General features: G+C 34.9%; 1 protein-coding gene across 12 annotated transcripts in view; it reads right to left on the bottom strand.

Moving 5' to 3' along the window:
• Positions 1–15,989, bottom strand: part of SUPT3H (SPT3 homolog, SAGA and STAGA complex component) — a 446,064-nt gene that overhangs the window by 155,630 nt on the left and 274,445 nt on the right. For 11 of the 12 annotated variants that reach the window (XM_082412497.1, XM_082412496.1, XM_082412492.1 and 8 more), the window contains 3 exons: positions 14,032–14,118; positions 10,932–11,022; positions 5,872–6,011 (listed from right to left, as the gene is read on the bottom strand). The exons of the other annotated variant lie outside the window; for it this stretch is intronic. In XM_082412497.1, the coding sequence (XP_082268623.1) occupies positions 5,872–6,011; positions 10,932–11,022; positions 14,032–14,118 (318 nt within the window). The remainder of the gene's footprint in view (positions 1–5,871; positions 6,012–10,931; positions 11,023–14,031; positions 14,119–15,989) is intronic. 12 annotated transcript variants of the gene reach the window in all.

Here is a 15,989-nt window from a genome sequence, read left to right as displayed (position 1 = left end):
CTCCTCGGTGGGGAAGGTGGAAGTGAATGGCAATCACTGTTCCTATATTTTACTACCAAGGCCTGATTTAAAATATGCTGTCTCCATAACAAAAGATACTTGTGGACATCAGATCATAAGCCCTGATTTGCATTAAAGGAAATACGACTACTATGAGTACTGCTTCAATGCTGTTACCATGTATTTTACTCCTCAATAGACTAGGGAAAGAGCAGGGAGAAGAATCTTTTAAATTTCACCCACACTAAATAGTAAAAATTCTAAATGGGTCTGAGGGTGGAAGACATAAATGAAGTGATACTAAATTTTTTATCATAAAGATGGCAGTTATTTGACTGATCTTGCTCTAAAATTTTTCTATAGCAAAGCATAACCCAACAGATTAAACATCTTGAATGTAAGAGAATGATTAAACTACTACCACCACCACCCAACCACTTCTAGCTTCACACCTGGTATGTGGGGCACTCTGAGCAAAGCAGAAGTCTGACTCTACCCTCAGTTCACATGGTTAAGAAAAGCCTAAAAGAATCCCTTGAGAACCATCTGTCAAATCTGATGTGTTAAGCTACAGAAGGATAAGTACCTGGGTAAGAGTTAGGGAATGTTCTATTTTTATAAGATCTGTAACTTACTTTTCATGTCATTAATTGAAAAATGTCTTCTCCAGATGTTTTATGGCAATGAATAGACAGATCTCTACCATTACATAATCAGAAGGCGTGGATAAAAAGTAGTTTGATAGAGTTGGAAATCAGTTTCAGAGCTACACATTACACCAAACTTTGGGTTCTCCTAAAGCCACGTAATACTCCCTGTTCTGCAGTTTCTAGGCCAGAAAAACATATACTAAATTACATTAACTCTGCTCTGTGTAGCTAGAATTACCAAAGGTTTTGGGTGGTATTTCTATTAATATTCCCTGAAGAATGATTTCAGAGTATTTCTAAATTATCTGAACAGAAGTTACTTTCAAAAGAATAAAAAAGACATACTGATGTGTTCTCTTGAATCTCTTTCAGAAACTAATCCTGACATATTACACTATTTCATGTTTTAAAATGGAGTCTACTTCTAATTTTTCTGTTCTGTGTCCTCTTCAGCAAACCACACTGAGGTTAATTCTATGGACCTGTCTGAAGTTAATAATAAAAAATTTCTTGAAGATGTAATGTGCTTTACTTCAGGATAAACAAAGTTTCAAATAAAATAGCAAGTGAAATAGAATATACATGGCTCCATCACACAACCAATAATCCACCTAGAGGGTTCAAAATTCAAGATCAAATATAGTAATAATAAAAATGGCGACCATTTATTGGGCTTGTATTCCCCTCACCAGAGTACTTAGTTACTTTTTGATTTGCCAGTTACTACTAAAGGATTGTGAGGGCAGAAACCATATTTTGTCTTTTTCATAGTCATAAGCTCAGGACCTAGAAATAGTGACTGATTTACAAAAGAAGCTCAAATAAATGCTGAATGAATTAAAGAGTGAAAGGATGGATGGATGGTTTGCTTGAATCCAAAGAAAATGATTTCCATTCATTCTAACATTCTGTCTCTTAGGGAAAACTTCCCAGAGATCTGAGCAGAGAGTCAAGATTGTGATGCACCACTCTTAATTCTTACACATAACGTAGAGGGCCTTTACACTTAAGAACCTTCATGGCTGCCTTTCCAGCATCCATTCCTTCTTCCTAAAGCTTCAGGGATCCATGATTTTACAGAGGTTAACTGCACCCTCTTTGGAGATGGAGCATATGACTTAGGCTAAGCCAATCAGGGCATGTCATCCTATCAGCTGCTGTGGGTGGGAGGGGTTTTGGAAGATACATACATACACACATGTAGGCATAGTATATGCATGTGTGTAAATATATATGCATATTTATATATATCATGAATGTATATATGTATATAAACTATATCTCTCTAGTATATAAATTCTGCATTTCTTAATCCCATATATATGTATATTTAAAACTTTGTTCTGGGTTTCAGTTTTTTAACTCAATGTCTTCAATTTTTTTGGTATTTGTAAACATTTATCTTATTGGGATTAGCCTTTTTATGATAAATCTTATCTAAGATATTATATTTGAACTCAGTCTTGAAGGCATTTTATTTTACTTTCCTTTATAACTAAAAAATCCAGGACAGATAGAAAAGGGGAAGTGTTGAACTATCACATTTCATAAACAGGAGAAGATGGAGAACTTCTATAGTCAGCCACCTCTCTCACCGAGGTTTCCAGTCTACTTAGCTCCAAAAACTATAACACTGGGACTCAAAACCCCCAGGGATCATAAGCGTATTACACTTGGAGCATAACTGAATGGTATACCTGATTTCTGTGATCATTCAACCTTTATGAGAAACTTTGTATTTGAAAAATCTATGACTAGGGCTTCCCTGGTGGCGCAGTGGTTGAGAGTCTGCCTGCCAATGCAGGGGACATGGGTTCGAGCCCTGGTCTGGGAGGATCCCACATGCCGTGGAGCAGCTGGGCCCGTGAGCCACAACTACTGAGCCTGCGCGTCTAGAGCCTGTGCTCCGCAACAAGAGAGGCCGCGATAGTGGGAGGCCCGTGCACCGCGATGAAGAGTGGCCCCCGCTCGCCGCAACTAGAGAAAGCCCTCGCACAGAAACGAAGACCCAACACAGCCAAAATAATTAATTAATTAATTAATTAATTAATTAATTAAAAAGGGGTATATTAAAAAAAAAAATCTATGACTAGTCACTTCAGGTTAAATTCAGATGACCACCTGAGATCTTACTCAACTTTCAGTCAATTAAACAATTTTTAAACTGCCTTACATTTTATGTATTCCATTCTGCTTTTTCTCTAGATTCCAGGATTAGGCCTCTAACTTAAAAACACAAGATAAACAGTCACTTGGGATTTTCAGCCCCCTAAGCTGTTTAAAGGCTGCTCTTTGGTGAGCTCTAATCTTTGTTCTCCTGTTTATTTTACCAGTTTGAGGGTTAGTCAGAAGGTAGAGAGTTCACCCAATTTTTTAGGCGTTCCTTATTCACATCTTCTTCACAAAACCTAGCAGGTTCAGTAGACCAGATACTTTACTTGATTAATGACAAACTTGAGCTTCTCCAAGTTCCTTCACAGTAGAGCAGTGGGGTTTTAGGCAAGCTCTTCTGTGAGTGACCACAGGTCCTCTGGTAAGAAAACACAAAGCTATCTGCAGGCTTTAGTGACCCTTCCTTGGCCTTTGGTTGACACAGTCACATTTAGTTGATTAAATCTCAAAAACTTAGAACGTAAGAAACAGGATCAACAGCCAAACACACGTGGGTCATTCTGGGGTGGGTTTAGGGGCTCTGAGGGGTGGTTGGAGGGGAGTTGTGAGTATTTATATGCATTATGCTTAACATTTCCCTGCTTCTCTTTCCCAGTCCCTCAAATACACTAAAGCAATTCTGAACATTATTTAATCTTTATTTGATAATTTAGAAGGGTCTTCAGAGGTCATGGGTCACAGATCTCTACTACACACACACCAAAGTGTTAAAAATTTGGTGCTGGAGAAAAATAAATGGGGTAAGCATTAGTTAATATGATAATGGACTAGCAAGTAGAAATGGATATAAAAATTCAGACATTTTTTATATTTCAAATCACACAATACTTAATGAAGTAAATTATGAGTAAAACACAAAGCCAGGCACACAAAGAAATCAGCTGAAAACAATGGGAAAGAACTCAGTTTTTCATATGCTTGCTCAATATTTTGAGAAAAATCTAGGGTCCCAAGTGAGCTTGTGTCTATAAATTTTTTTTGTCTTCTAAATTACATTTAAATGAAAAAAAAAGAAAAAAAAAACCAATAACAAGCTTTGTTGGTAGGTCCATACCACTTTCATACATTCTAGGGGAGAAGGTAGTAAACAAAGTTTCTACAACTGTAAGTGATGCTTAGAGGAAAATTAAATCACTGAGTGATGCCAGGACTGATTATTCTACTGCACTTTAAAAGCAAGGGATTGCAGTCTGTGAGTCCAAAGTGGTTTCATATGGACTGCCACAGTTGTGGTTTACGCTTGAAACTATAACCTGTCAAATTAGAAGCAGGCAAGGCCTATGCTCTTAACGGTTCCACTTTTTACTGTCTATAGTTATGTCTACAAGTTCAGTATTTTTTTATCCAGTTTAAACTCTATTATTTGGATGAACAGAATCTCAAAACTACTCTTTGTTATCTTGGTTAGAGATCTTAGTTATGATACAAAGCTTAGAGAAACTGCCAATCTAATTTTTATTGTATAGGTGAAGCTGACTTTCTTGTAACTATTTTTATCAACTACTGATATTTTATTATCCTGGTTACCACTATGTAATATACAATATAACTACAGGGGAGAGAAATATAAACCACATAAGCTCCCAAGCTTTTTCTATCCTGCACTTCCAAATATTTTATTCACTTGAACTTGTACCTTACTGGCTCATCACTCCTCCAGGCCTACAGTAGCCTGCTATTATGAGCTCAGTGTTACAACATGCTCCATTTCTTCTCTTCTCCTTGACTGTGAAATGCCCTTCCGGGCAACAGGCTTGGTTGACCGAGATCGTCCCTTCAAAACTGAAAAGCTACTTGTTCAATTTTACTAATGTTTTCTGTAGAGTCCTTCCTTAATAAATTTTTCTTAATGCCCATTTGTATAATATAAAAATGTTTAAAAAATAAAGCATAAACAATATTTGCTCTCTGTGTAATGCATCATAAGTGAAACCATGCCATGAAACAATCATATCCTGTTTAGGCCATAATGACATCAGAAATACATGTTTATCATCTGCGTTGGACAACTTAGCATGTTTTTGGCCCAAGGCGAACTAAAATCATTTGCAGTTGCCTCAAACCAAGATAACCACACATTTCTAAGGTAATTGATACCTAAGAAGAACATTGCCTTTAGATCACAGTTCATGATCTAAGCATACTAATTCTTTAAAGAAGGTGGTTAAATTTTATAAAGCATATATGTCTATTGGACTTCCTCCAAAATTTAACATGAAATAATTATATTTTTAGCATGCACAGAGACTATGATAAAGTCAGCACTTAGCACGATCTTTCGGAGCTCTGGAATTACCTCTCTTGACCAATTTAAAGAGAAGGGGAAAAATGGAGATTTGTTTTTTTACATGTAAAAATATTATAAGAATAAGAATGATAAGAATAATGCCTTATATTTTGGAAGGCACTCAGATGAAATCAATCACTACTTTTATTTTTCCACAAGTATTTAAGGAAACCATTTTATGAATAGAAAGCTAGGGTAAATAGAAGGCATACAATTTTCATATTCATTGTTAAAACATACCCAGGGAATCCAAACACATGTCACTAACTGTGTTTTACAGTGATATAAAGCATGGAATTGCCCTGGATCCTACCTTATCTGGTGAGTCCAACCAGAGGCTGCAACTACAGCTGGAAAAATAGCTCTTCACACTATATGCCAACACAAAAGCAGTAAGGATTACCTTTGTCCACAAAGATAACTGGATGGTTTGGTACAAAAACTAAGTAAATATTATAAACTAGCTTTTACGGAATAAAATAATATCAGTAAAAGTAAGATCCAGAAGGAAGCTTAGGGAAACCTACTCATATTCAAAGGAGGAAACAAAGAAACAGAAAACTGAAGTTGTTTCCCAAAGTCAGCTATGAAGGCAGAGTTTGACATCCTTTCCAGGGTTACTCCACTGTACAATGCTGCCTTCAGACATGAAACCACTGATTTGGACATTTCAGACCACATTTAAAGAACATAAGAATAGAACCAAATAGTATATGCACTGCAGTTATTCTATTACCCTAAAAAGGGAAGCATGTACTATACCTCCATTCTTTCTTGTTTAACTTCATCAATTTCATCATCTTCAAACATTGCCAAGAGTTCTCCTGTTTGGTCTATAGAGTTGAGAAAGTCTTGAGCGATTTTTTGTCTTTTGTTCGCATTATTACTGCCACTCAATTTGTCTTCATGAAGTAAGGGAAGGAAAAAAGAAATGTTCTTAAATAGGTTTACATCAGCCCCAATCATCATATGTATTGAATACTGCATATAAAATTCAGAACTGGAATTCTCTCAAAATAATCTTCATAAGGAGAATCCTTGCATCCAAAACAAAAGCATATGTCATGCAGAATTAAATCATTTATGTCATGAATAAGACTGAGAGAATAAAACCAAATGATCAATTAGCACAATAAGTGTGAATGGATTGAATAAAGTTCCTTACAAAAAAAAGAAAAAGGAAAGGCTCTCAGATTTGGAAAAAGAATCCTGCTACAGTAAGCCTAATTAAGAAAATAAATAAAAACAAAGACATAAATAAAAAACATCAGGATTGAGACATGAAATTAAAAGAAGAAAATACTAGGTACACTACTGTGGCAATATATTTGAAACCTATGGGATGAGATCTTACTCTTTTTCTCATAAGAGATAAAACTACCGTACTTATTTAAAAGCAAAACATAACTCTGAGAAAGTTACTGCAAAAAGTCAGGAAGGAATGTAATATTGCAAAAGGTAATTAATACAGTTTAATACACAAAAGTATCAGTGTGAATTAGTGAGGAAGAGCTAGATTATTTTTTAATGTGACAAATTACGTGCTCCTATACCAAATAAAGACAACCCAAACATCTCAGGGTGAAAAAAAAACCTGTCACTCCCTACTCCAATACAGCTTTGTTACCACCCACCTCACTCATGTTGCTACTATCAAATATATTATACATCTATATATTATAGACCCAATATTACAATTATATATCTTGTTTTATACAATTTCTTTTAAATCTATTAAGAGAAGAAAGGAAAATAAATAACACAATTATATATTCTCTTATATTTACCTACATAATTATCTTTATAGACACTCTTTGTGTGTGTGTGTGTGTGTGTGTGTGTGTGTGTGTGTGTGTGTGTGTGTGGTGTGTGTAGGTGTGGATTCAAATTGTTGTCTGGTACAACTTGCTTTCAGCCAGAATAACTTCCTTTAGTATTTTTTATATGGGTCTGCTAGCAAAAAAATTCTCCAGTTTTTGTGTATCTGAGAATATCTTTATTTTGCCTTCATTTTTGAAACACAGTTTTGCTGAACATGTTTCTTGACATATTTGTTGTTGACAGTTTTTCTTTTCAGCACTTGGAATATGTCATCCCACTGCTATCTGACCTGCATTGTTAATGAGAAGTCGGCTGTTAATATTGTTGAGGTTCCACTGTATTTGATGAGGTGATTTTCTCATCTTTCACGATTTTCTTTTTGTCTTTGTCTTTCAGCATTTCTACTAGAATGTGTCTGAGTGTGGATCGTTATATGTTTATCCTACTTGGAGCTTGCTGAACTGTTTGGATGTGATTAATAATTTTCACCAAAGTTGAGAAGTTTTCCATCGTTATTTCTTTGAATATTTTTTCTGCTCCTTTTTTTCTTTCCTTCCCTTTTGTAGTCCCATTGCACATGCTGGCTCACTTAATGGTGTCTCATATTTTTCTGAAGCACTATTAATTTTTCTTCATTCTTTTTTCTATTTGTTCTTTAGACTGTATAATCTTTAACAATCTGTCTTCAAGTTCACTGATTCTTCCTTCTGTTAGTTCAAAGTTACTATTGAGTCCCTCTACTGAATTTTTCATGTCAGTCATTGTACTTTTCAACCCCAGAATTTCCACTTGTTTCTATAATTTCTATCTCTTAATTGATATTCTCTATTTTGTGAGACACAGTAACCATACCTTCCTTTTGTTATTTACACATGGTTTCTTTTAGTTCTCTGAACACCATTTATAATAGCTATTTAAAGTTTTTGTCTGCTAAGCCTAACATCTGGACCCCCTCAAAGGCAGTTTGTGTTGTCTGCTTATTCTTCCTGTTTTCATGGATCATACATATCTGTTTCTTTGAACGTCTAGTATTTTGTTGTTGTTGTTGAAAATGGACATTTTAGGTAATATATTGGAGCAACTCTAGATAATTATTCCCTCTCCTTCCTGGGGCTTGTTGTTATTGTTTGCTTGTTTGGTTGTTTATTTGCTTAGTGACTTGGCTGGGCTAATTCAGTAAAGTCTCTTTCCCTCTCGGTGTGCAGCCTTGGATGTTGCTCCTCAGAGGGTACAGCCTTGAGCATGTGAACAGTCTCCTCGATCACCAGGGATGACTGTGGTTTTAGTCAAGTTCTCTTTACCTGTCACTTTTCCTGATCTCTCCACTAAGTTTCTGGCTGGTGTAACTCTATTGGTATCATACCCAGCTGTTATCTTCCACTAACTGCTGGCTGACAGTTCTATTGTTTTGATAATACTCTTGGGCATAAATTGCTCCACATATTAATCTAAATAATTTCAGGTCACTCTGCAGAGTCAAGGTTGGCCAGCCTTTAAGTTTTGCTCTGACCCCAGGAAGACTCTTTTTAGCTATCTCTTTCCTTTGTTAAACTTTTAGCCAGTGCACTGTTTTGTTTGTTGTTACTAGTATCACAGAGTGACCAGTTTCCCCTTAATTGTTCACCACCAGGATCACCATTGTTTTAAAACACCCTTAGCCATGAACTTCAAATGTTCTTTTCCAAATAGTCAGTCCCTACAGGGAGAGCTGCAGAGCTCTCTGTTATTAAGGGCTGGCTCTCTCTTACAGGCTGAATCTTTGTACTTCAGTACTAGAGCTGGGGTTGGGAATAGCAAGCAGCTTCTCCCTGAAAGACTCTCCTGGATCTAAGAGTGAGGATCTGGACAGAGATGGTAGCCCCTTGTCTTCAAGGCTTGTCTCTTCTGGTGTGAAGCTTATTCCCTGTGAGCAAGCCAGGATGTGGCAAGCAGGGTCCATCTGGGGTAGAGCTTCCCTATGACTAGAAGATGAGAGGAAGGTCCAGTCCTTTTAGCTGTGCTTGCTTAGCACAGAGGTTCTGCAACACAGAGATGAAGGAGATGAGAGATGCTGATCTCCTGCCTCTCTTGGGGTGAACCTGTCACCCTAGATTGGGAGGTAGAGAAGCAGGTGCCCATGGTTCTTGGACACATTTGCCCAGAGTAAAGCTTCTATCATTTTGATCTGGGGCAGCAGGGTAGGAGGGGAGGAGAGAAATGAGGGGAGTATATTGTGGCTCAAACACAACAGACTTTCACTGTTCTTAATTAGATTTAGTAGATTTTTTGAATGTGTTTCTCCATTTGCTGTCTACCCTTAGGACAATTTCTAAAGATTTTAAACTATTATTTTTTTAAAATGTTCACCAGTTAAATGTGTTTCACTGGGAAAAGAGTCTACCATGTTCCTCAAAAGGCCACTCTAGAACTCCCATCTCAGTATTAGATGTATTTTACCTGAGTATTTTATCTTACAAATTATATCAACTATAGTGAACCCTTGAAGAACACAGGTGTGAACCGTGTGTATCCACTTACACATGAATTTTTTCATTAAATACGTACTATAGTACTACGTGACCCTATGAGGTTGGTTGAATCTGGGGACATGGGACCGCATACATGGAGGGCCAACTGTAAAGTTATAGGCAGATCTGACTGTACAGACAGTTGGCACCCTTAACCCCTGCATTGTTCAAGGGTCAACTGTATTTTAAAACTTTATATGAGACACACAAGATTAGAAAATTTAAATGATAAAGAGGAGAGGCTGGAAATAATAAGGAGGAGAGGGCATCAAACTGATATGACAGTGTTAGTAAAACTGGATACTAGTCTCACTATTCTGAGCTTCTTGGTATTCGAAGCATAGTATTAACAGCTATCACTTATTCAGTGGCGGGAATGTATCAGGTGCTTTTCATACATTATGTTGAACTCTCATGGTCAGTAGTATAATTTATGACTTACAAATGAGAAAACTGACCCTCAAGGACACATAGAAAGAAAGCAGAGAACTGGGATTAATAGGAATTTAGGTCTGTTTTGCTCCAAGTCTGTATTCTTTATGCTCTCCATAAAGGGAAGCATTTAAATTCATTTGGAGTTAAATTCTATGAGAACTGCAGGAATATTAAATAGACAACACTGATTAGACATTTGATCAGAATTTTTTTTGGCATCGTCATTACACTTGCTGACTTACTGAGGATCAATGAAAGTAACTGGTTCTCTTTCAAATTTAGTTAACTCTTCAGTTGGTTTTGACCAATTTTCTGGACTTCTTCTGAATACAGTAGAGTTTGTTTAGCTACTTTATCAGTGTATCTACTAGCAAAGGATACTACTATGCAGTGACTATATTCAATACAAAATAGATGAATTACTTTAAAAATACAACATATTTATTTTGATTAATAAGTATTATTTAATAATTATACATTTTCAGCTTATCACTGTTTGATTTTGCAACATAAATATTTTCTTTAAATATCCTAAAATGGGGAATTGAGTTGGAAAATCAGCTAAGGAAAATTTCCCACTCTGTGTCAGACTTTTTGTTAGATTTCAAACAGCACAGAAATAACACATTAAAATGAGGTGACTTTACATTATAAAACATATCAGATACTTTCTATAATAAATTAACAAAAAACCATACATGCCAATTTCAAAGATATAATAATAGTTCTAGCTCCCTCCATTCAGGACAGAAAAATTATGCTTGCTAAAATCAATTATGTTTTAAATCAACACAATTTTCTTAGTTCCATGATATTCTGGTGTAAAGCAGGTCATTTTATTAAAAAACGAATTAAAATACCAGATTACTCTGAAGTCACATAATTGGAAAATACAAGATTTAACTGCCAACTATATAAATATTTGGACAGTTTCTAAACTACATGATGTAACAGAAGGACATACATCCTACTGTGATGGGAATATCTACATTGACATTGTATAAATGTGTCATCAGAATACATGTGTTATACTGGTTTTCGTTTGGTGCTTTAAGTTACCTTCCAGAAGATCATCCTCATCGATGCCTTTGACAATCTTTGATTTGTAGTCTCGGAAAAACATGTATTTTAGCAGTCTTCTAAGTTTTTTCTATTAAAAATATGAAATAAGTAAATAAAAAACCTTACACATACATTCGCTTTACTGATTAAAGACTATTATGACAACTAAATTTAATAACGTCTACCCCAGGATCACTGCAGGGGGGGTATAGCAATTCTCAGCATAGTACTGTGAATACAAAATTTAGTCATCAAATTAAACATAAAAGCTACAACACTAGCATTTTTAAAAGCACTTTTCATTTGCAAGTATCCAGATACTCCAGAATCACAATGATTTTTGGTTTTTTTGGTTTTTTTGGTTAAATTCCTTCTGAAGATTGTGATAAACTCTCCACACTATGCTGAAAATACTGACTTTATGGAATTCTGTACACATTCAGAACCAAATTTTATTTTTTAAAATGATTTACAAACAGCTAGACAAGGAGTTTGTAACAACTGCTTTAAAAAGCCAAGCACTCTCCTTTTTATTGTTTTTTTATTCTCTGAGAAGCTTTTATTTAGAAGAGTTGGTTTACGTTTTATATTTCTGGAAAACATTCTGTAATCTGAGAAACATATTTTTATGAAACTCAAAGCTGATGAATGATAGTTGAGTCTTAATGATGGCTTTCTTTAGGTTTATTAGAAGACTATAATACTGTTTAACTTTAAAAGTAACTGATAATACTTTGTCATCTGTTGTATGCTTACACTTAGAATGGATTATTACTGGTTCCTGGTCTTCATGTTTAAGATTCCTAATGACAGCTGAAATAAATTGTATTTTACAAAGCTCTTTTACATGCATTCTATTTGAAATTTTCAATAGCCCTGAGATACAGACAAATATAATCATCTCCTTTTTATATATAGGGAAACCGAGGTTAAAGATAGTCTCACAACTGGAGCTTATAGCAGGACCAGAAGTAGAACATGACTTCTGAACCCCAGTTTCCTTATTTACAAAGTAAGTAAAGTACTTACCTTAGAGGACTACTGTGAGGAATAAATGAGAAAATAAGTGAAGCTGCCTAGTGCAGTATGTAAAACATAGTAGGCAGTCAATGACTTCTGCTTGAATATAAACCAGAATTATTAAGAGAAAAAACATATACCTGTATATAGGTGTTTGCTATCCTTTTGTTCTCTTTCCTCTGATTCCTGAAAATTCAGTTCTTTAGATTTTATTTTGTCTTATATTACAGTCATGTAAACTACTTTAAATTCTGTTTGGAACATAGCAGCATATAAATAAAATTATTATTTTGAGCAGAAAGATGAGAATACTGGCAACTATCATATTACAGCTAGGCTCTTGGTTGCTAAAAAGGTTCTGATTAACAGTCCTTCTAGACAATAGAAGGGTTTTGACAATCAGTGTGTATTCCTGAAGTTTCCATAGGATTTAAAACTCTGACTTCCCTGAAAGGCAGGAAGAAGTGTCAATGTGGACTATTTTTTGTGCTGGCTTGTTTACCTCTGTCGATTGAAAAGAAAAACTGACTGGACATATTCTGTAAAGTACTGATGCGAACTCCACTGCCCTCCAGCTGCCTTCGTAAAGGATCTTGGCTCAAGGTCCCTGCTCCTGCCAACGGCACCTTCAGGCTCTTTCCTCACAGCACCACAGCTATATGGTGCCTACTTCTCCGTCTTCCTAATGAAATCACTAAATCCTCAACATTCTTACTCTTCACCATCTCTCTGAATTCTTCCTTCCCATCCGCTTTCAGAGCCATCATACTAATCACAGTTTGCCTTGATTACTGAGCCTGCATCCTGGTTAGTTCCATTCTACATATAGCTGCATATAGCTGCACGCGTCTCACCCTAGGCAGAAACCTCCACTTCAACAAATCCTACAGCCTCTCCAATCTAATCACACAACCTTAAAATGCTGTGAGTCTCAAAATGCTTCTTCAACTAAATCATACAGATTTCCTAAACCAGATTATAGCTTCTTGATAGTGAAGACATTTCTTTTCTCTTTATAGTCCTCATACCATATAAGAGTTAATGAACTAAAAATTTATAAAATTTAATGGTAGACTGGTCAAGGTGCAGTTTGTAGATCTCTGAATCCCACTGCAGAAGGAAGAGAAGTTTCGTCATCCAAGTTTAGTCAATCTTCAGTCAGTCAGAAGGAAAGGTTTCACAGATATAAAGTAACTGGGTATCACAGAAAGGATGTTAACCAGGATATCCAGAAGGTCAGATGGGATGCCTTCTGATAAAAACCAGAGCCACAAACATACAAAAATGGGTAAATGTAATTAAAATGCCAGGGGAAAACAATGGAGAAATGAAAGATGGAACATTAGGAACTAAGCACTGCGTGCTCACTTGGGTTAGAGTCTACCATAACATGCTGTGGTTATTCAGTTAGTTTTTCCACATGTAACTTTTAGATGAAAATTTTATTAAAAACATGCAAAATGTCACAAAATATTTTCAAACTAGCTACTCTTGGAAGATAGTTATGACAAAATTATACATGTAAATACCAGCATAAATATTTTAATGCCAGAGTTCAAAGAGTAAGAAAGATAGATCTTTAACTATTAAAAAACCTAGTATTATGGTATATATTTATCTTAAACAATATTCATCTTGATTGATTTGCTTTTTTCCTTTTAACCAGTGTCACAGAAAAAACTTTGTATTTCAAGTGAAAAAACTATTCTATGAAAGCCTGTATAAAATTAGAAGAAAAATAAATATGCCACTTAGTTATATCCCAGTTACTAGAACAAAGCACCTGGTCAATATCTAGTGAACATTATGTAGCAATGAAAATGTCTAAATATATATTTAAGGATAAGTGAGAATTAGTTGTCAGCATACTTTTACATAAGTGCCCTTGTCCATGTAAAAATAAAAAATAAATTCTTTTGTAGTAAACCATTTAGTTGTGCAAACTATGAGGACTCAAATATCAGTTCAATGGTTACGATTCCAATGTGAAAGCTAGAAAACAAGGGCAGCTTCCTTACATAAGTGTAATTAATCACCAAGCTTGGCATTTCAATACGATGAAATTATTTTATATTACCTTATCTTTGCGTATCAAAAACAGAAGATCTTCAGCAGAGATTACCCTTGCTCCCCGAAGCTGAGAAACTTCAGCAGCTTGCTGTAACTAACAACAAAGGAAATTTTTCTCAATAATCTAAATTAAATATACTACAGTCATGATGTCTCAAGAGAGATAAACATTCTAAGAGTTAAAAACCTTTGGGAATAATCCAGCAATCACAGTACTGCTTTTAAAAGCAAAATGTCTTATGTTTTAAGGTATACAAAAATGCAATTAAATTAACTTATACGCCCACCTGTAACTGATACAATAAAGAGAAATCCTTGACTTCTTTCATGCAAAAGAAAAATCATATGCAGCTTCCAGAAATGCATTAATGCACCTGAAAATAATTTTATGAAATTTTATCCTCATATCCATGTGAGCAATGGTTTCGCTCAGTATCACTAGTTGAATAAGTATATTATTAATCTGAGCTCCCATGCTGGTATGATTTGAAATAGGCCCATTCAGAACTTTAAAAGATCAACAAAAACAGTAGCTGTTTCTAATATCCAAAGGAAAAAAAATAGTTTTAGTTTTGGCAAGTCTTCAGTGGGCAAAGGATTCAGTCCATAAATCATAATACTGGACTGCATTAATTTCTTTCCACACTAATCATATACACACAAAAAGTTAACTGTATCTGGAATGCACAACACAAAACATACTGCATGAAAAGTTAGATTCCCCCTGAAATGTTCATCTGGGCACTTATATCTACAAAGTTGAGAGTTTTCTGGGATTCAGAAGTCCTAGAAACACAATCTTACTTGAAAATGACCTGGAAAATAAAAGAATGTGAAAAATGATAGTTCTATTTTTTGGCACAGGCAAAATCAGTTTCTTATTTTGATTAGTTAGAAGGAACATAAAATACATCCAGCTGAAAAAAATAAAGATGCTGGAGAAAACACTACAAAAATGTGCCTGTAACTTCTTCCAAATTTGATCAAACCATGGTGATTGCACCAAACCAACTCTATCCAATATTATAAAAATATTTACATATAAAAGCTGTTCCTGAATGCATCTTTCTTTGAAAGGAATAAATCTAACACATATTCCTAAGAACTAATCTTTAAAAAATGACACACTGTTATCTTAACAAGTATAAGAAATCAAATAGTGCATTTGTACTAAAGAAATTCTGAATGGTCAAGAGATTTTGCTAAGTAAGCTTCAAACCTTGTCTAAATACACAGACTACAAAATAGACTATAAACTCCCTATGTGTCAGCCTTACCACTGAATTTCCTGGATACTGGTGGTTGGTATATAAACATAATTCTACCTAAATATAGAAATTTAAATTTAACTGTGAACCATTTAAAAAGAAATCTTGGGGGAAAGGTTTTTAAAAAGATGATATATCTACCCAGAAAGAAACTAAGTTTTCAGTGGGAAAAATGTGAACATATTTTTCTAAAAACTGGAAGAATGTCAGGGAAATATGTGTACATGTGTTTTTTCAAACAAAAACATTTCTATGACAGAATAAAATACACATAATCAATGTGGAGAAGAATATGGGCTCAGTATCCATTTGTCTGGATACAGAGAACCAGGAGGCTGCACTGTCAAGTAACTTTTTATTTTCTTAAATGCAGGATGGTGATGATTTGAAAACTCTAAAATACTATACAGATATAAGTAATTTTACTCATGTTAAGAAAGGACCAGGATAAGTATACCTCCCTAAATTGTCTTCCCAATAAATCAACTGTTTATCCACAATACATGTAAATAATCTGTATTTATAACACTCTCCAAAATGTCAGTGTATAAACACATTCAGTAGGAAAAAAAAAAAAGAAGAAAATGGAAAATAAACACATAGAAGAGTTAGCCATTTTAAAAACACCTTTTCGAAACCAGTACACAACTATTGTAGAGATCTGGAATTTATGTCACAGTTATGTTGTCATAATTAG

This window comes from Balaenoptera physalus (genome assembly GCF_965194825.1).
Source record: "Balaenoptera physalus genome assembly, chromosome: 11".
NCBI lineage: Eukaryota > Metazoa > Chordata > Mammalia > Artiodactyla > Balaenopteridae > Balaenoptera > Balaenoptera physalus.
This window is presented reverse-complemented; position numbering and strand designations above follow the sequence as displayed.